The following is a 21,438-nucleotide window of genomic DNA, read 5'->3' on the forward strand; positions in this document are numbered from 1 at the left end:
TTCAGACTTGTAAAAATCTGTCTCTATCCATTTGAGATTGACATTGGACTCTACTTTGCCCTGAGATACCAAAAAATAGCTCCACCGAAGCTATTCTTATTCTGATGACAGGTTTTTTATTCAGCAGATCCATTGGTTGGGGGTATTTTGCTGTTTCTCAGGGCAAAGCAATGTGATTTTCCTTATTGGCAGATGTCATTGGGGGTACGCTACTATTTATCATTATGAAATCAATAGCTGTTTGGTGCCAGAGCCCCAATCTCTGGTGAGAAATAATTCACCTTAGCTGTGTCACCTTAGCTATGGTGGGCTGATGTAGCAAGTAGGGAATTAACAATATTTTCATGTACATTATTACTCTTCACTATGCACATGTTCTGTAACAACTCGAAATGAATGCATCCTACAGGCGTTTTGAATGTGTCCTATTTGATATTTGGAAATTAATTATTTAGGATGGTTTCATTTTTCCTGATGATGTTACTTCTGCATTTATTTTTACAGAGTTAAAAAAGAGCTCCCCATAAAACTCTCTTGACAAAAGAGGAAAAAAATTACCACATTTGAGGGAAATATATCAAGTATCAAGTTAAGTGTGAAGGCTTGACTACTCTTTTAATGTATTCATACCTACAAATTAAATTACTAAGGTTTTTTGGTACAATAATATCCTTTAGCACCTTCATTTTTTCTGGCATGAAAAAGAATTAATTGACCACCTGTCCACAGTAATGTATAAAGAGCGACATCTCCAATTTTTGAATGCTAATTATTTTATAGGATTTACATAGGGCAAAAAGACCCAACACTCCAAAGTATATACTACTATTTGCCGATAAGAAATAGACAAGACCTAATTCCAAAGCCAGCTCCTAGCCTCATTCATGCCAGGGCTGCATCAGTAGTGTGTCCATAAATTATTATTACTTTTGTTGTTATGATTTAGCCACATTCCCGTGTGTCTGATTTCAGTCTTATATTCAGTATTAAACAAGATTCGTCAAGTGTCTGATCAGCATTTATAACCCATTGTTTGCTCTTGAAAATAGATTCTTCTGTGGTCTGTGACTACAATTTTTGAGACAGTCTTGCTCACTCCTTAGAGGGGTTTTGAGTCAGCAGTGGACTAGATTCTGTTTCCATTAATACTGAGTTTTATTAGTAGCATCAAGAGAAACTTTTCTCAATGTTACATAAAACAACAGCCTCCAGTGACCAAGTTTTTTCCATATGCCAGGCTCTGTGCTAGCTGTTTACATACATTAACCCATTTAACTCCATGACAAGCAGATGGAGGAGGCATCCACATGCCCGCTTTATAGATTAGCAAATGGAGGCTTGGAGAGTATGTGTTCTTTGCTCAAGGGTCTATAGCTGGAACTGGGAAAACTTGGAATTAAATCCTGGTTTCTCTGACCCCAACCAAAATCAGTGTTTTCAACCACTATACTAAAGAGCTCAGTTAAATGACTTTCTTTTTTTTTATGGCAATACTATTCCAAAGATTGGGCTTAGCCGTATTATGTACACCCATTTAGATAATAAACAGTACTTTTTTCATGCTATGTATTTGTGTCTCTCTCTCCCCCTTGCCTTTTTGAATGTAGTGTCATTACTCTATGAAGAAGGCGGCCTCCTTTCTTGGGATTGGTACTGAGAATGTTTGCTTTGTGGAAACAGATGGAAGGTAATGGGGACAGGATCCAGAAGCCTGGTGGGTGGAGGGGGAAACTGATACTATTTAAAAAGCAGTACCAAGGTCTGTTCACTGCTGAACATAACAATGTCTCAAACCTGTGTCTCTTAGAGGTAAGATGATACCTGAGGAGCTGGAGAGGCAAGTGTGGCAAGTCAAGAAAGAGGTGAGAGGGGGAAGGAGAGGGAGGGAGAGAAAACGTGTGTGTCTCTGGCATTGGGGGAGCATGCAGGGCCAGCAGCCAGGCCCACGTCTGTATGTGTGGGAGAGAGAAGAGGGCCCCTTAGAATTAAAGGAGGAAGCTCATTTACAGATGTGCTATTTCCGGGTGCTCACTCTACACGTTCTGCGGAGTTTCTCAGATGTTCTCATTCCCAGGTGGCTGGAGCTTATTAAAGCACTGACATCACTGGATTCCGGATTCTTGCCTAGAATTAGCCTCAAAAGATGAGCCCAGCCTCTCTAGCAGGGTCCCAGCATCCACACTCCTACATAGCTCTTGACTCTGAGGATGCTACAGGCTAAACCAGTTGTCTCTGGGCTGCATTCAGGATGATTTCTGATTTCTTGATCAAACTGTCCTCCTGGGTTGCTTCCACCCAAAGCCCATCCATAACCATCACCCCCTGTTGGGTGTGGGTCTAGTATTTCAGTTCTGGCAGACTATCCTCTCTTCCTTAGCTGCCAGGATGTATTAAAGCTGGCACATCCATTGCTGGGGAAGGCAAGGCATGGCCCTGGTCACCTGCTGTACTCCAGCTAAGCCTGGCATCTGCTTTTTGGGTGTGGCATTATCTTGGTGCCAGCCATCTTGCTTCTTGGACCAACAGCCTACTGGATTAGGTGCAGCCACTTCACTGCTTCCCTCCCATCTTCCCGCAGCCCCCATGCCAGTGGAGCTTCAGACTGTTCTCCCACCACTTTCCAATAGACGGCAACAACGTGGGGTGTGACTGCTGAAAAATTAAAAGCCCAGCTTTTGAGCTGGGATATAAGTTTATCTCTCCTCAGAGGGCTTCACACTTTAGGAAAGATGGGTTCTTTAATTTTTATTTTTTAAGATTTAATATTATATTTCTTTTCTTTCACTCTTCATATTTTTTTTAAATTTTTCATGAAATTCAACTTATCTGGAGCATGTTAGATCACTGTATTTGGTGTGAAATTCTGTACTTAAAAGTTCTGCCTTGGGCTTCCCTGGTGGCGCAGTGGTTGAGAGTCCGCCTGCCGATGCAGGGGACACGGGTTCGTGCCCCGGTCTGGGAGGATCCCACATACCGCGGAGCGGCTGGGCCCGTGAGCCATGGCCGTTGGGCCTGCGCGTCCGGAGCCTGTGCTCCGCAGCGGGAAAGGCCACAACAGTGAGAGGCCCACATACCGCAAAAAAAAAAAAAAAAAAAAAAAAAAAGTTCTGCCTTTATTGCACCTGTATTGGCTTCTGATGTGTGTCCTTAGCACTATATTTTTTAAAACATTCCATTGACAAGTGGATTTGATAGTTGTCTGGTGGTACAGGTTATCAGATTTCTTTATCTCTTGGGTAAAATTCTATATTGCAACCTGTTTATTCTGCTGTGAACTACAGATATCACCTTCTAGTTTTATCTATTTTTTAAAATCTAGTTTTATCTTTTTCTACAGAAGTTCCTATCAAAAAGAACTTTATGTTATTAATGCTTGTTGGTGGGGAATACCCACCAACACCCCTTCCTCCTTCCTTCCTTCCCTTCCTCTTTCTCTTTCCTTCCTCCTTTCTCTCTTTCTTTCTTTCTTTCTTTCTTTCTTTCTTTCTTTCTTTCTTTCTTTCTTTCTTTCTGTCTTTCTTTCTTATTTTAAACTTTTCATTATGGAAAATTGTAAATATATGTAAAACTAATATAATGAGATTCCATATACCAGTCATGCAACTTTCACAATCATTAGCTTATGGTCGCATCCCCTCCCAGTACCTCTAGATCAGTTTGAAGTGTATCCTACACATTATATCATTTGATCTATAAATAGTTCCATATATCTGTAAAAGATATGTACTCTCTCTTTTAAAAAAGCCCATAATGCAATTGTAAGAAAGAATAAGTTCTTAATATTATCCAGTATTCACTCTGATTAAATTTTCTCCCATTGCCTTTTAAAAAAAATAGCTGGTGGTCTGAATAAGGAGTCATACAAAGTCCATGTGTGGCATTTGGTTGATTTATCACATAAATCTTTTCTAACCTACAGTCTCCCCTCCTTTTTTCCCCTGCAACTGATCTGTTGGAGAAACCAAGTCCTTTGTCCTGTAGAGTTTTCACATTATGCATTTTGTTGATTCCATCAAGAATTTGAGACTCTAAGTGCTCCCCTCCCCTGTACCTCCCCATCTGTTTTCTATACTTCCTGTAATTTGGCTGTTAGATACTGAGACTTGGGGAGATTCAGGTTGGAATTTTTACCAGGAAGACTTCATGGGTGGCATTTTGCCTTTCAATCAGGAGACATCTTGGGCCTCCTTTTGTTATCGGCCCATCTATCACAGAACTCTGCATCAACCTCTCACCTCATGGATTTTGCTGCCATTTGTCATCATTGTCTAGACCCGTTATTTCATTACTGATGTTCTAATTCATTCTCTCATTCCTTCTTCATTTAGTGGCAGGCCTACTACCCTAAACATTTTTGTTTCTTCATCCATATTTGGTTTCCCTAAGGAAACAGTTTGGACAAGCAAGACAGCATCAATATTTTATTCTTTTCCTTTATTTACCAATTTTCAGAATAGTGAGTGAGTTGCCAGGCATCCTGAATGATAGCCAAACCTTTTTTTCTTTTTAAAGTATCATGAAGAACTCATCTTCTAACATATTGGATGGATTTTACTCCACGGCAGTCATTATTATTTTCGTTGTTCAAATTTCTGTTTGTTTTGACAATGAAAGTCCATGAAAGTAACATATCCTGAAGTTGAGAACTTGAAAGGGAAGTTTTTAAAAAGTAAAAATTGCTTTAGGCACATTTGAGAGTAGGGCAACAGGGTTAGAGTTGGCATACCTCCTCAGTTTTCTCTCAAGTCAGTTAAAACTTGAGCTTGGATTCACTAAGGACAAATCTTGAATCCATTCTGAGATTTTAATACCTGATGACTACTTTCTTTTTCTCAGTAGCTTCAGACCTACTTTTTGTTGTTGTTTGTTTGTTTCAAGCTTTTAACTCATATTGTTACAGATGTAGGAAATAGTTATCAACTTTTTTTTTTTTTGCTGCTGGGATTCAATTCCCTGGCCAACCACGATCCATTAAAAATCTGTTGAGCAGTGACCTTTACCTTGATGCCATTACAAAGATGGTAGAAACCACAGAAAGCATCAGAAGTTCTAAAGTGCTTATAAAAAGATGAAACTAGTATAAACACTGAATAATTGGAAGTATTTTTGTGTCTGAGTATTTGAAATGACAAACTTTCTTAGATAATACAACTCATTGGCAACACACAATCAATACTGTTTCCACTGACTTTTCTCATTAATAGTGTGAGATATGAGAAAGGGAAAAAAAAAAACCTGGAAGGTTAAATCCAGATTACGAAAGTTGAATTTCTGGGACTTATAGCTAGATTAAAAAGGTGAGGAAAACTCATTAATGGTCTGTAATAGCTAGCACAGATATTTTCTCACAATTGTCAGGATGTCATAGACTTTATAAGGAAAGCTCAGCCATTAAAGACACCTTCAGTGGTTTTAGTAAATTCCTTTTTCGATTGCTTTTACTGATGGATGTAAATGTGGTCACATTTCATTTAGGTCATGGGCATGATAAAGACATAATCTGTTGGTAGTTGATTACAGGGAAAAAGTCCCAAAGCCTATGGTCCCAGGGGCTCTGTCACCTACTGGCCCTGCTCTAGGAGGCTTGGTGGACTGTATTACATGTGTCACAGCCGTCTCCCCACATGGCAGATGGATCCATTGTGTACCATCACTTTGATTCCTGTGCATCTCAGCCTAGAGATGTGGACCAAGCGTCCTTGCTCTGCCCCGCTTTCCATCGAGAAATAAATTCTTTCTGTCAAAGGTCAGCTAAATTGGAATGAAACTGGTTCAAGCCGAACACCCCTGACATTAAATTATGTTACAAGAACAAGTGTATTTCACGATAAAACTGAGGGAAAAATGACTCCATCCTAAAATGACTTTGACTCTTCCTCTGCAAGTAAGTATTCTTGTCACTGACTTCTTGTGCTCTAGAATCAGGATTCTACTTGCTCTCCTGATCCCCACCTTTGTCTGCAAATTTCCCCTTCATGGCACTTCCAAAGAGAGCAACACACCTCTGCCAACATGTTGGGATGGATCTATCTGGAAACAAGCTTGTGTACTGTCTTCTACAAGGCTGCCATAAAATCCCTCATGGGACCAGGGTGCCTGGCTCGCTCGGCTGGAATTACCATTCATCTCTGCACTTGTTCCCACATTCTCCCTTTCCCCCCATTTCTCACGGGTACCTGCTCTCTCCGAAAGATGCAGCCATGGACTGGATGAGGAGGGAAAATTATGGCAGAAAGACACAGGTTCTCTTTTCCAGCACATTCTAATGACTTTCTCTGTGGCAGCACCCGTTTGGGGGAGTGTATCCCAATGAGGTTACCGTATCCCCTCTGACGCCAGATTTGTACCTGATTACATTCTTTGCCTTGTAGCTGCACTTACTTTACCAGGTGACAAGCAGACGGGCCTGCATGGCCTGCCCCTGGAGCTGGCTGTTTGTCTTCCATTTTGGAGGTGTTAGGGAGGTCCCAATGAGTCTCCCTGGGAAGGAGTTAGGCGTCACACAGGATGCCAGTTTGCTGTGGAGGTTGAGTTTATTCACTTCTATCCGGAAAAGCTAGAGAACAGAAAAGACTAATAAAGAAAATGAGAGTAAAGAGAATAAGGATGCATGTGGAGTTGGGACAAAGGATACTATTGTCATGGCATTTTCTGTTTCTTTAACCTCTTTATAGTGACTAGAGGCCATGTGATGGAGAAATGTAAACAACACTCACTCAATGAATGTTTATCTCCAAAGAAACCAGATAAATGTCTGGGTGTATAACCCTTGTGTTTACCAACCTACTGCAGCACAGATTTAATGGTGATGATGATGATTCTTATAATTCTCACGTGTGGGTCCTTCTCACAGGGCGCAGCTCCATTCCTTGTCTGTGCCACATCTGGTACCACGGTATTGGGGGCCTTCGATCCTCTGGATGAGATAGCGGACATCTGCGAGAGGCATGGCCTCTGGCTCCATGTGGATGTAAGTTCATCTGGGTGTGCATATCTGTTAAACTTTCTAGCCTTTTTGCAGCTCTGGTGGGAAGTTTTTCGTATTCTCAGTAACTAAATGTGAGGTCCCCAGCTAGTTGTATTTAAATATGTATTTCTAATTAGGGTAAATAAATGTGTTGTTTCCTGTTAGGTAATAAAGAAAAAGATCCCTCATTGATGCACATTTTATCTTAGTTTTCCCAATTTCTTCTTCTGTCCTGAATCATTTCTTTGGTCCCTTGGATCTACTGTCACTGAGGCAACACAGTGTGGGGGACACATTTCCTACTGTGCAGTCGAGAGGCTGGTTTTGGATTCAAATCTGCCTCCTCTTCCTTGTGACCCCAGCTGTTTGGATTTTGGTTTCATCTGTAAAGAGGGAAATGACTGACGTGGTCAATAAAGGATCTTCTAGCTCTAACATTCTGTGCTTCCAATCAGCTGTAAAATGCAAAAGGCTGCATGACTTCATCGCATGCCATAATTAAAACAGGTTTTATCTGGATCTATCATAGATAACTATTGGAGAGGGATTGGGATAACTTATATTCTTCATAATTTTCTAACTTAAAGGGTTGGCCTTTTTTTTTTCTAATTAGTTTTGTAGGTCCTGGGGTTGTTCATAATAATTGTTGTCCTAAATTAAAAGTAACTCTTAAAATTCTACTTATTTAGGGTTAAAAAGTTGAACTCAGGGCTTCCCTGGTGGCGCAGTGGTTGAGAGTCTGCCTGCCGATGCCGGGGACGCGGGTTTGTGCCCTTGTTCAGGAAGATCCCACATGCCACGGAGCGGCTGGGCCCGTGAGCCATGGCCGCTGAGCCTGCGCGTCCGGAGCCTGTGCTCCGCAACGGGAGAGGCCACAACAGTGAGAGGCCCGCATACCGCAAAATAAATAAATAAATAAAAAGTTGAATTCAGCCAGTTATGAATGCTTGTTGAGCATTTTGGTTTTCTTTGTGTGTGTATGAAAACAGCAGTTAATTAGTTTGATTCAACCCAGTAGAAAGAACTGTTGAATCTGCAGTTGAGAGGAACTTTCCTCCAGTAAGTGAGTGGTTAGTGTCACTTACTGGAGGAAAGGACAATATTTTTGACTTACTGAACATTAGGTAACTGAGCATTTATTTGGGGGATATGCCTGCATATAATTTTATAGTTTGTATGATTTTATGCTTTCAAGGTAAAGTTTCTATGATATAATATCGAAAGAATTTTTCAGCAACTCAAAGCTTTCATTAAATGTACGCTAATATTTGGTAAAAGCAGAAGTAGTAATATAAAGCTCACTAGAGTTATAGGCTTGATTAGTAAGCCAATGGCAATACATCAGTTAGATTGTTTGTGACTTCTTTAAATGGGATTATAGTATCTGTATCTGTTCACATGTCAACTTATATCTTATTGATTTTTATAGACTTAGAAGCATAATAATAACAGTATGTCCTGAAAGATAATATGAAGTGAATACTTTTGTGACTGTGGAAATAGGGGCAAAATCAAATGTATGAGCAGTTATACTTAAAAATTCTACTCTCATAAAAGAAACATCAAATATAGATTATATGGTTTATGTAGAACAGAGTAACTACAGCAGTTTCCAAATTGGGAATGATATTAAGAGATTTATGGGGCTTAGAAAGATTGTGATTTATAAGATGTGAATGAAAACCTCTCTAGATTTTCTAAAAATCAAAGGTTGAAGTTTTGAAGAAAACACTTTTATAAGGGAATATTTAAGCCATGCAAATTGTTCTATTTGCATATAATAAGCTTCAAGTTGAATGTCTGTAGTATTAGATTAAATTTGACAACGGTTTATATGACTTATTAAAGAAATTAGCTCTAACATTGAGACAGTACTCACTCATCTTCTAATATTGCAGACATCATTCTGTTGATAAAATTTTATGCAGGAGCATATAAATTCTCTTGAAGAAACTTCATATACCAAGGGTAGTTTATTAATTTTACAGATAAAAAATTAGTAAAATTACAGTGATTACTTTGGCCTGTTTGAATTTTTTTGGCTGCATTGGGTCTTCATTGCTGCACACCGGTTTTCTCTAGTTGCGGTGGGCGGGGGCTACTCTTCCTTGTGGTGCGCGGGCTTCTCATTGCGGTGGCTTCTCTTGTCACGGAGCACAGGCTCTAGACGCATGGGCTTCAATAGTTGTGGCACGCAGGCTCAGTAGTTGTGGCTCACGGGCTCTAGAGCGCAGGCTCAGTAGTTGTGGCACACAGGCTTAGTTGCTCCACGGCATGTGGGATCTTCCCGGACCAGGGTTCGAACCCGTCTTCCCTACATTGGCAGGTGGATTCTTAACCACTGCGCCACCAGGGAAGTCCTGAAATTTTCTAAAGGGTATTTTAAAGATCCTTTAAAATATTAAAAACTGGCATTTAATGATTTCTTTTTTAAAATGTAATTAGAATTGCTTGGTCTTCTGAGTTTTCTATAAAACCAGGTTGCCCAGCATACATACCATATCTTATTATTTTTAAGATACACATATTTTGTTTACATTTTTAATATACCTAATTGGTATGTTGATGTCATTTTTTTTTCTTTCTTAGCCATCCACAAAAAATGGTACTCTTACCTCTGATAGTGTCTGAAATTTGGTTAATTACAATGTATTTTTAAACAACAGAATAAGAAAAACTTCAGTTGTGTTAGAATATTTTGCCTCCAGGATTATTCTGTATCTGCGAGAGTCAGTGTTATCCCAGCTTCTGCCTGAGACCAGGATTTCAGGGCTGGTCCAGCTCTTCTCTGAAGCAGAGGCTGCGGCCACTGCAAAACCTCACCCTCCCAGCAACACTTCCTATGGTGTCTCACCCACACTCCATCCCAAGTCCCGGCAGAGGTGACAAACACTGTATTTAAAATCATGGGCTTTAGGGGCTGCCATCTCTACATTCCACACTGCCTCCACTTCCCTTTCAAGATTGGCTCTACAGTTAAATTATTAACTAATTACTTGAAGAGAAAAATGTAGTAAAATGGTACTCATGGTGTCTGGCTCATAGCTCAATAATGACATCCGTTGGTTCAATGTTGTTGCAAGCTCTGGAGTGAGGGGGTTATGGAGTGAAGCCAATACAAGTAGGGCACTGGCATCAGGCACGTCGTTTTTCCCCTTTCAGCTGTTTTGAGGAACACATTTGTGGATGAGCTGCTTCTAACTCTGCCTACCACCCTGAAAACCAGTGAACTAATGCCTTGAAAGAGTTCATGTGATTTTAAAACTTCAATCCAGCTCACTAAGATTGGCAGAATATTGTCTACTTTCTGAGGAGGAAGAAGAGGCAGAGGCCAGTGCAGGGGGCACTGGGGAGGGCAGGTGTGTGAGTGGGCAGGTGGAAAGGGTAAGAGTGAATGGGCGTGGCTGAGCTTTACTGATTAATCCTTCCCCTAGTTGCCACTGGTAGGTTCTCAATGCGGTTGGGGGTTAAAAAGATTGAGAAAAGCAGGCAACTTAGAGTTTAGGGATATAAGAGAAGTAAAAGAACCTAATATGTAAGTCATCTTCATGTTCCTGAGGGTCAAGTTCTCAAACCCCAGGTCTGGGGAGCCTCAGTTAGCAGGTTCAGATCACGTTTTCCCAGAGGCTGAGGGCAGCTGCCAACATAGCTCAGCTTTGGTCACACATGGTCCATCATGAACTCTGGTGGGACACAGAGGGCAGCAGCAAGGGGACTTGACTGACAATCCTGATCATCAGTCCTTTATCTGGGCATCTTTGGAACTTGCCTGCATACCACCTTCGGCCCACAAACCTTTGGGAACCCTATGGGGTCACTGGAGAGTCTAGTCCCTGGAAACAGGGCTGGAACTAAGGTGAGGCAAGTGAGGTTCCTAGGGTTCATTGGGCAGGTAAGTATTATGAGCAAAGGAGAGGAGAGCTGAGAATAAGGAGAGGAAAGGAAATCCCATTGTCAGTAAGTCTGGAGGGGAGGGAGGAAGAATCAATGTGAAAAAGAAGAAAGTCAGTTTGGTATTTGAAAATTTAAGGAGGCATTCACTCCCAGGGCCATGCAAGAGTCCAACTCTGCGAGTGAGCTTAAGGGTGCACCCTGGGTGACTCACTCGCTTGCCCCTGGGCCCAGCCCTGAATGAGAGAGCTGTTCTTAAGGCCACTCTTTATTTCCACCATTGGGCTCAGCTTTCTAATACTCTGAGGATCGTGGAGACCTCTCACTTACTTCCTCCTTCACATCCATGGTGCACACAATCTTGCCATTTCTTTCTGCATGATATTGGGCTCTTCCTTACCTTTTTTTTGGAGTTATTATTTCAGTGTTTTATTTACTGTTGTATTTCTAGCACTTATATCAGTGTCAGTCTATTTAGATATGTAATAAATATTTCTTGAATTAAATTATTATACTCACTATAGTCATGTTAGAATGCTCAAGGTCAAAGTTTGGGGCATAAAGTTTTTAGAAAGATCTTTTTTTTAAATTGCAATATAGTTGATTTACAATGTTGTGTTAGTTTCAGGTGTACAGCAAAGTGATTCAGTTATACATACATATTATATATATATATATATTCTTTTCAGATTCTTTTCCATTATAACTTATTACAAAATATTGAATATAGTTTCCTGTGCTATACAGTAGGTCCTTGTCGCTTACCTGTTTTATATATAGTAGTATGTATCTGCTAATCTCAATATCCTAATTTATCCTTCCCCTCCTTTCCCCTTTGGTAACCATAAGTTTGTCTTCTATATCTGTGAGTCTATTTCTGTTTTGTTATGTAAGTTCATTTGTATCATTTTTTTCCAATTCCACATATTAAGTGGTATCATATGATATTTGTCTTTCTCTGTCTGACTTACTTCACTTAGTATGATCATCTCTAGGTCCATCCATCTTGCTGCAAATGACATTATTTCATTCTTTTTTATGGCTGAGTAATATTCCATTGTATTGTGTTGGCCAAAAAGTTCGAACTTTTTGGCCAACCCAATATATATGAACCACATCTTTTTTATCCATTCATCTGTCGATGGATATTTAGGTTTCTTCCATGTCTTGGCTATTGTAAATAGCGCTGCAATGAACGTTGGGGTACATGTTCATTGGGGTTGCCTTTTAAAATTCTGCTAGGCAACTCCCCTCCTACCTCAATTCTCCATGCTGAGTTCTACCATCGGTCCAATTGGTCACCTTTCCTAAGATATGATGTTAGTGTAAAAAAAGAATGGGCTTTTGTCTCTCAGACCTGATTTTTATTACCTGTGAGACCTTGGAAAATTTATAACCTCCAAACCTTAGTTTTTCTCTTAAAAAATTGACATGATGATAATTCTGTTCTCAGTGCAACGTGCAGTTTAAATAACCATGGAGAGCTTGCAACATCTCCCATGCTGGTCCCCTCATATTCTCTCACAACAAGTCTGCTCGATTTCAGGTACCAAACTGACTTTCTTATTTCTCACATTGATTCTTCCTCCCCCTCCTCCAGACTTACTGACTCTGGGATTTCCTTTCATGAACCCATGTCTCATGTGTATGGTAGAATGTCAACACTGAAGGGCTATTGTCTATTTTAGATTCTAAGATTTGAGAGGATATGGACTGTGTCTTTTACACTTCTCTTTGTCCACAGGCAACTCAATGAATACTATACCAATTTCCTTATAGTGTGGGAATTTAAGTCCTAAGCGTCAGTGGGGGACCATCTATTGTGATGAGGTTCTGATCGCCTGAGTAGAGCCAGTAGTCAAAATTTCCTAGAGTCCACATTGGTTAACATCAACTTAAAGCATCCAATGACAACTGGCTGGTAAACAAGTACCATTGAAATAACATCATTTTGGTTATATAAATATCTCAACAGGCTTCCTGGGGTGGCTCAGCCTTGATGTCAAGGAAGCACCGCAAGCTTCTGCACGGCATCCACAGGTAAATGTAGTTTCCACAGTCACAGTGCCTTTTATTTAGGCAAGGGACTCTCTTTGGCCTTTGCCCAATTAAGTGACATTTTGAAAACAGGCAAAAAACTAAGGAATTGTTTTGGTTTAAAAAAATCCCAAACTCGGGCTTCCCTGGTGGCGCAGTGGTTGAGAGTCCGTCTGCCGATGCAGGGGACACGGGTTCGTGCCCCGATCCGGGAAGATCCCACATGCCACAGAGCAGCTGGGCCCGTGAGCCATGGCTGCTGAGGCTGCATGTCCGGAGCCTGTGCTCCACAACGGGAGAGGCCACAACAGTGAGAGGCCCGCATACTGCAAAAAAAAAAAAAAAAAAAAAAAATCCCAAACTCCTTAAACTGCTCACACAAGGAATCCTTTGGAGCACTAACTTGGACGTGAATACTGAATGTACCAGCATTCTTCCTACCAGTAGAAACTAATTGAGTCTCCCCTCCCTACCCTGTTTTTTTCTTTGTTTAACATAACAGGGCTGATTCTGTGGCATGGAATCCACACAAGATGCTGATGGCTGGGATTCAGTGCTGTGCTTTCCTTGTAAAAGACAAATCTGTGAGTTTTCCTCTTATGGCCTTCATCAGGCATGGAGGGGGGTAGATTACCATATTTGCAGAGGACCCATTTTTGCTTGTATTTTATACCCTGGGCCAGAGGTAGATGATGGTCTTTGGTAAATGTTGATGGAATCAAAAGGCAAGTTGAATAGACCCAGGTAAAAGAAACAAGTGCTTCTGCTCAGGTAATGTTGTGTATTTGATTTAGGTATTATATAATCTCATTACTTACAGCAAAATGGTCTCTCTCGCCCTCATTTGGATTATATTTTTAAACTCAGTTTTAAACATTGCCAGGATATTTTTTCCCCTTGATTAAGTCCGGGATTTAAGTTATCTTGAAACTTCTCCTCCCTGAGAAAGGAGAGCAGATGTTTGTCATACATTAAATTGAATTCTTAATATGCTTAGCTGGGACTTAACAGCCCCTTTATATGGGAAGATGTTGGTTCAGGGCTGATCATCAAACCCTGATTTATTAGGGGATTGCCTCTCTCAAGTGGTTGGTACTTAGCTTCTGTTGGAACACTGGGGAGAGCCGGAAACTAGTCTGGATTGCTGTGAGGCAAGCAGGCTGAAATTCATCTTGGTTAGAGGTAGAAACTCTATGCTTTCTCTGGGTTAAATAAGGATCCTTGTGGGACGTGGCCCAGGCTGGGAAGTGCCACTTCATTCTTAGAAATGCCTCCTCAAGATCTGTGTGCAGCATGTGGGTGATCTTTCTCAGCCATCTGTTTACATTTTTTTCTTAGGGGACTCCCTTTGCCAATGCTAAAGTCATTTTCTCTTTTTAAGGAATTTTATTTCAAATGACAACCATATTTAAAACCTGAAATCTAGTCTCGTATGTGTGGATGGTTACAACTTTCTTTTTAAAAATTTTGTGATATTTACATGTTGGTGCCCTTTGTGTTTTGAGATGACCAAACAGGATGTCCGTCGAAACTATGAACAGATTCTGCATCTGTAGATAGAGAGACTCTTGGGAATATGAATCTATTCCTTCATGTTTTATTAGGTTGGCTACTATGGACTGCATTCAATGCCATTTAACTTTTATTCATTTAAGTTTTTCAATAGTAGAGTGACTGCATGTTATAACTGAAAGGTGGTTAAAGATTACTATATCATTTATGAACTAAAGAACATATTCAACTTGCCCACAGTTACATATATAGGACATGAAAGAGTTAGGAGTAAACCCAGGTTTTCCTGTGGTCTAGATATAAGAACAAAAACATGCCAAGCATCCTTTATGTGCCAGGCATTTTACATCTGCTTTCTCCCTAATCAGATAATCTGAATGACATCTTTATCTGTTAGTGTGATGCTCTCAGGAGTGGAAAATTTAGACCCCAAATTTTATGACTATTCTTTTAAATAACTTTGTAGCTTTTATAAATTTTTCTCGTTGAATGATATTTGGAGTGATTTAGCTAAGAATTTATTTACATTCATGTCCTTGAGGCAATTTAAAATTTTCTGGATCATCTAACGCTATATAACGGTGGTTAAAATAATTTTTTTGAAGAATTCATTCCTGGATCTCAATGCAAACTATAGCACCCATGTCTACTCACATGGCAGGAGTTAACAGATTAGGAAAATTGCATTCATGGTGCAAAGAATGGAGCACTTTCAAAAGTTGCCTTTTTTTGATGAAAGACTGTTTTCAAATTACCTGGAATGCAGAATTGAACCATGAGGTATGAGATATGACCATCAGCTTAAGTTCTGTGTCGGCAGTTTTCTGTCCCTTTTGTACCTATTTTCTGCCTCTGTTGTTTTCTTTCATACTTTCATTCATTCTACCACTGCCAACTGACTCCTACATAGGCTGGGCACAGTACTGATGCTGGGCTTAGAAACAGACACGTTCCCCATAGTCAAAGAGCTTATAATCTCACAGAGGAGACAGTGAACAAAGTGTGCATATTGAATTGTTTGATTACTATTTTGGTAAGTGCTCTGAAGACTGTGTTGTACACTGTTGATTATATATTCACCAGGCGTCCTGACTTACTTCCTTCTCTCTCCTGATGCTCATCTAACGAGCCCCTATTTGCAGCTAAGAGTCACCATATGACACAGATATGGCCACTATGATGAGGGAGAAATGTGAAACAAAGGTTTTAGTTTCTGGTAGAGGTGCTATACCCAAGAGGAGAGCTTTCTGCTCCCTTTTCTACCATGAATGCAGAAACATTGTTGTGTCAGACCATGATATAGGGAGCTCTGACAGCCACTTTGTAGCCATAAGGCAATGACCCTAAATTAAAAAGTGAATATGCACAGAATGACAGTTTTGAAATATTGCACTTAGTTTGGAATTGCCCACTTCCAGACTTTTTGTGATATATATGGTAAGTGTCTTTATTGCTAAAACTACTTCTACTGGGTAATCTGTTACTTGAAGCCAAATGCACTCTTATCTGAGACAGAGAACAGTGTGTTACTCAGACTACAAAGCAGGGACACCTGAGAAGTTCCAGGTGGAAGGAGCAGCATGTGCAAAGTCTTTAAGAAAGGAAGCTCCTTTTTTAAATTTTAGGAACTGAAAGAGGTTCATTGTTGCTGAAGTACAGAGAGTAATGCTAAGACCAGCATGAGATGAGACTAAAAGATTAGGCAGTGGATGGATCACGCAGGGTCTTAGAAACCATTTTAATGATTCGATGTTCAGAACAATGGAAGAATTTTAAAAGCAAGGAATAATCAGAAAAGATTTTCATTTAAGACAATGAATTGAAAGGGGGCAAAAATGGGTACAAGGTGAGAAAAGACTTGCAGTATCCAAACAAGATAATGGTAGGGTATGGAAAAAGTGTGATAAAATTCAAGATATATTTTAGCTATCAACTAGACCAGGCTGAATTCCCAGTTATATATGGAACATGAGGAGGAAGCAGGCATCATGGTTGACTCCCTGAGTAGTGATACAGCAACTGAGTGAATGGTCCTGTGTAGGGAGATGGAGATTGCTGAAGGAAGAGAAGATTCCACAGGGAAATATCTTGATTTAGCATGGGCTATGTTACATTTGAGACTCCTGTGCGGTATGCAAGTGAAGGTGTCATGTAGGCACTTGACATATGGATCCAAAGCTAGGAAAAGGGTTCTGGGCTGGAAAAATATATTAGGGGATTGTTGAATGCAGATGATGCTTGAGGTCATGAAGTGGAATGGCTTGCCTTGGGAGGAACTTTGTAGTGAGAAGAGGATGGAGATCTTAGGCCTGAAAAACTCAGAGTCTGAGTTTAGAAGAGGAGGAACCAGCAGTGAGAGAGAAAGCTGAGTTGGAATGGCTAGGGAGACAGTAGAAGGACCAGGAAAGGGTGATGCTAATGAAATAGAAAGAAACATATTAGGAGGAGTGTGACTCTGTCTTAGTGTCAAAGCTTGAGTATCACTTCCTTAAGGAGGAGTTTCCTGACTCACCCAAGTAACTGTCATCTCTCCATTATTCCTTCTCAGAGCCCGTTCCCTTCCTCTAAAGTGCTCATCACAATTTGTAATTATGATTTCTCACGTATTAATGTTCCCTCCCTTAGAATGTAAGCTGTATATAGATAGGGACCATGTCATTATACTCACCACTGTATCCCGTGTATCTAGCAAGTACTCATTGAACGAGGAAAAAATAAAAATCCACTGAAAAAAATGAATGATTCAGTAAATTTAAAATCCTCAGAAATATCTGCTTTCATATCAGCAATAACTAGGAGTTTCCACTTTCTCCCCTACCCCAAATTATTCCTTCTGAGAGCTCTGAGGTAACAATGATTAAAATGATAGTTGATGAGCTTTATTGCCTTAGTCCTAACACAAGGCTTGAGTGTGCCTCCAGCAGGCAATTGATGAATAGTGATTTTAATTTGGACTTACTTCTCCAGTTAATGGAAGGGGGTAACTCTAGTTAAAAGAAAGCAAATTACTTAGTGAACATACTTCTGTTAGGGAAAAACCAATTCCCTAATTGTACCTTCAAAGCCCCAGCCCCAATGCTGTTTTTCCTGATTGACTAGCTGGTGGTGTTTGTTCACATTTTTAATTTCCTGTATCCATAAAGAAGACTGCTTCCGAAACAAAGAGCTGTTGCTCTCCAAGTCATACTATCACTAACACTCTGCATGATAGGGATAAAAAGAAAATCAGGGATTTAGAAAAAATCTGATTATAAATAAGTTGACTTCAGATGTAAATGCTGGGTCTACATGGTTGCTTTGGATCAAAGACAATTTTGATGCTTTCATCTAAAATAAAAGGCAATACGTCTAAGAATCAGATGCATAGATGGAGAAAAATCTCAGTATTGGCTTTTTGACTTTTAGTGTTTATTGGAAGAACTATTTAGTTAAAAAAAAATCTAACAGATATATGAGAACATGAAAAATGCTAATCAGATGACTTTTTGAGAATAAATAATTCCTCTCTATTTCTACATATCATCATCATCCAATATTAACTCACAAGGACTTCCTGTTTAATCTAGCAGCTATAGATAATTAAAGGGACATTTTTTTCTTAGAAAAACTATGTAGATACTAAGGATTTTTTTTATTATGTCCATTTTTATATGTTTATTTCAGAAGTAATTCACCTACATCATAGACCAGAATCAGAAAATTCAGATAGGGAGAAAGATGAAGAAAAAAGATGCCCTTTACAAATATCTGAAGATGCATATTTTCTTAGGCATATTTATATATTTCAGTGTACACATATGTATTTATCTAACATAAAAACATATTTTGATTTTAGCATGCTTTTTCTGTTTCACAAAATTGTGAACATTGCTCCATGTCAATATGCATTGTATACATTTTCCATAGCTGCATGGTGTTCTATCATTTTGATATTTGATATTTGATAATTAACTAGACTACCACTGACCAACTAGATTGTTTTGATTTTGGGCTAATATAGATGTGGCTGCCACCTTTGAGGCTAAATCTTTGGGCATATCCTTTATTTTTCCCTTAGAATAAATTCTTAGAAGTCAAAGAGCCATGATCATCTTTCATGATGCTTTTTTATACTTGTTTCCTAATTTTCCTTCTAAAAAATTGCTTGCCTTCTCACTAGCAGAGTATGAGTGTGTGTGTGTGTGTGTTAGCTTTTGACATAGCAAAGGGTTTTTAGCTTTGTTGATTTGACAGGCAAGACATTTGTACACCCATACTTACAGACACATAACCATCTTCCTTCTCATTTTATCCAGTGATGTACTGTATCTCCTCCTACTCAGGGATCTTCTTTAGTTGGAGGTATTGACATGCAATTCTGGGCTGCCTAGGTTTCAAATGTGAGGCTTTGGAGATAGAGTTGCAATTCTTTCCCTTTCATCTTCAGTCTAGAGGAGGCTCAGGATGGTCCCGGTTTTTCTTTAGAAGAAGTGGCAGGGAGAAGAGGAGCAGGGAATTCATTCCGTATACACCCAACGAAGGTATACTGCGGGCCTGGCACTGCTATGCATGGAGAGAAAATGGAAGAGGAGACTCATACCACCTCCCAGTGCGGTTCCCCAAGAGAAGGCGGGAATTTTTCACTGGGATACCACACCTGAGAAATGTGTTCTCTCTCAGACCCACTTAAATTTCTATCCTGAATGATCATTGATATTGCAAAGGACAACTATTATATGCCATTTAAAAAATGTGCAAGAAAATAAAAAAGGGAGAGAACATGGCTTATCAGAGAAACTAGGACAAACTGTGTCTGCTTTGGTGAGGATTTCTTTTTCAGCTCTCATTTTTCTTCATGGAGTTCCTATGGAAGTGCCGTTAGATGGTTTGAAAATACGGAACAATCTGATCATGAAAAACTTCTTTTCTGTCATTCCAGAGAACACTCACACTTCCCCTACACACGTACATTATACATTTCTTTGGAATGACAGCCTCCTAGCTAATGGAACAGAAAAGGGGGAAGGTCAGTGTTTAAAACTGATTAGAAAAAAAGAAGCATTTGACTTGAAGGAGAGACATCAGTCTCCTGGGCTTGAGGCTGCCAAAATTATTCTCCAGATCTTGGAGACTCTTGCCTGAGCTCAGAAAATTCTTCAGCTTTTCAGCAAGGTTGAGAATTTCATGACACTGGAAGAGCTCAACAAATTCGTGGTTGGTAAATAGCCCATTTTCTTTTTAATTGCTGTGTTTTTAAAAATTATTATGAAAAAAGTTAATTTTTTCATTATATATATGAAATGTATATATATACTGGATGTATATATATACTGGATATATATATATACATCACATTAAAAAAACTTCACATGGTATAGTGTCTTCTTTCCTTCCCCGTGAGGTAAAGAGAGATAATAATTAATGTTAGAATTGCTTGTGTTCAAAACCCATCATATCTTTCTCCACTGAACAAACCAATAAGTTTGGTTTTAGTATTTACTGGGTTCATATTGCAATTGTCATTAACTTTAACAAGGGGATTTGTACTTTGTTTTAGAACTATGCATCATATAGCCTAGTAACTTTGTTTTAGAACCTTGCATTATATAGCCTAGTATATTAATTCCTTGGTGAACTGCAGCTCTGAGGGATGTGTTATTGCATGATCATGATTGTACTATCTGATTCCAGTCAATAGTTGCCATCATGTCATAAATGGGCACAAGTCCCAGCCGAGAACCTATCCCTTGGTTCTTGGAATCATCTATATGGTAGACTGTGAGTTACTGGAGAGCAGAAGGGGTCTATTCATTGCTGTACTCCCACTAACCTAGTACAAAGCCTGACACTCAATTCATGCTCAATAAAAAGGTTTCCTGGAGTGAACTTACTTTGTATCTTTTTCCAGTACTATCAAATGGTAATATTTTAAATTTGTTACCTGCAGTATATCCTTTATCATCACAACCTGATCTCTTTCAAGTCTCAGAGCATCCCTTCTTGCTAGTACATAGAGGTTTTTTTTTTTTGAGGGGGTATAGAAATTGCTTGTCTTATCCATATGGTTTGAGATGTCCATTATCTCCTTACATCCCATTTCATGTTGGTGATTAGAAAAAGTCTACCCTAAACTGTGCCAACATTTGGCCTTTTATCTACATGCCTCAGAGACCAATAATAAATCAGTGACTCATGCTTTCCTTTTTGCAGAAACCATATTGTCTTTCCCCTAGAAAGTTATTTTTGTTTCAGTGTCTAATGATGCTGTGCTTTATTGGATACTGGACAAGCGGAAGAACAGCTTGCTTTCCCAGGGCTCCCGGGTCCTCTCTTGACCCCTTCTAATGAACAGAATGACATTCACAATCTGCCAGGGTAACGGTGGTGGCTGTTTGTAATGCTAGATCAAGCATCTTGGCCAAAAAGTTTTCCAATTTCATCCTTGAGTTCCTTCAAACCTTTGGGTGGCTGCCACCTGGTCCTACTGCTTGAGCTACATTTATTTCATCAGTTTGACTTGAATGAGTTGGGGTGCTGCCCGTGGTTGCATTTAATATCATCTGCCTGTCTATTTCTGAAGAACCCGAAGAATGTGGGAATTTCTCTGATATCCTTCCAGGTAAAGAATTCGTTCTTCATAACAGCCATCCCATGTCTATGGGACTGCAACATTCGCTTCTCTGCCATTCATCACAGAAAACTTTAGATTTGCTAAGAAATGACCAAGAGGAAAGAAATAGGAAATTCTACCTTTGTGTCCTTTTGTCATCTCTGATTCCACAAAAACTACCAGTTGAAAAATATCCCAGAAAGAGAATTCTACTTACAGATTGAATTTTCTCTATCTTACCTTGTAACAAAACTGATTAGGGTCCCATAATATAGGAAGATTACATAAGTTAAAATCTAAAAAAAAACAAGAAACATAAGGATTAGGGCATAAAAGAAAACCTGGAAAGAAGCTAATGGAAAAATGCATGCCATAAGTAGCAAGCTACACCTGCCTCAGTGGGTAGGCTAAAATTTGATTTTAGCATTTTTTAAATATTCTA

The 21,438-nt window shown here is 39.5% G+C and overlaps 1 protein-coding gene across 1 annotated transcript in view; it reads left to right on the forward strand.

Moving 5' to 3' along the window:
- The window catches only part of GADL1 (glutamate decarboxylase like 1), a gene marked incomplete at both ends in the record, with an annotated part of 171,503 nt that overhangs the window by 25,500 nt on the left and 124,565 nt on the right, over positions 1–21,438 (forward strand). The window contains 5 exons of the mRNA XM_081247363.1: positions 1,608–1,687; positions 1,808–1,862; positions 6,854–6,970; positions 12,834–12,898; positions 13,398–13,479. Coding sequence (XP_081103489.1) covers positions 1,608–1,687; positions 1,808–1,862; positions 6,854–6,970; positions 12,834–12,898; positions 13,398–13,479 — 399 coding nt within the window. The remainder of the gene's footprint in view (positions 1–1,607; positions 1,688–1,807; positions 1,863–6,853; positions 6,971–12,833; positions 12,899–13,397; positions 13,480–21,438) is intronic.

Source organism: Mesoplodon bidens (genome assembly GCF_964165515.1).
Source record: "Mesoplodon bidens genome assembly, chromosome: 10".
Taxonomy (NCBI): domain Eukaryota; kingdom Metazoa; phylum Chordata; class Mammalia; order Artiodactyla; family Ziphiidae; genus Mesoplodon; species Mesoplodon bidens.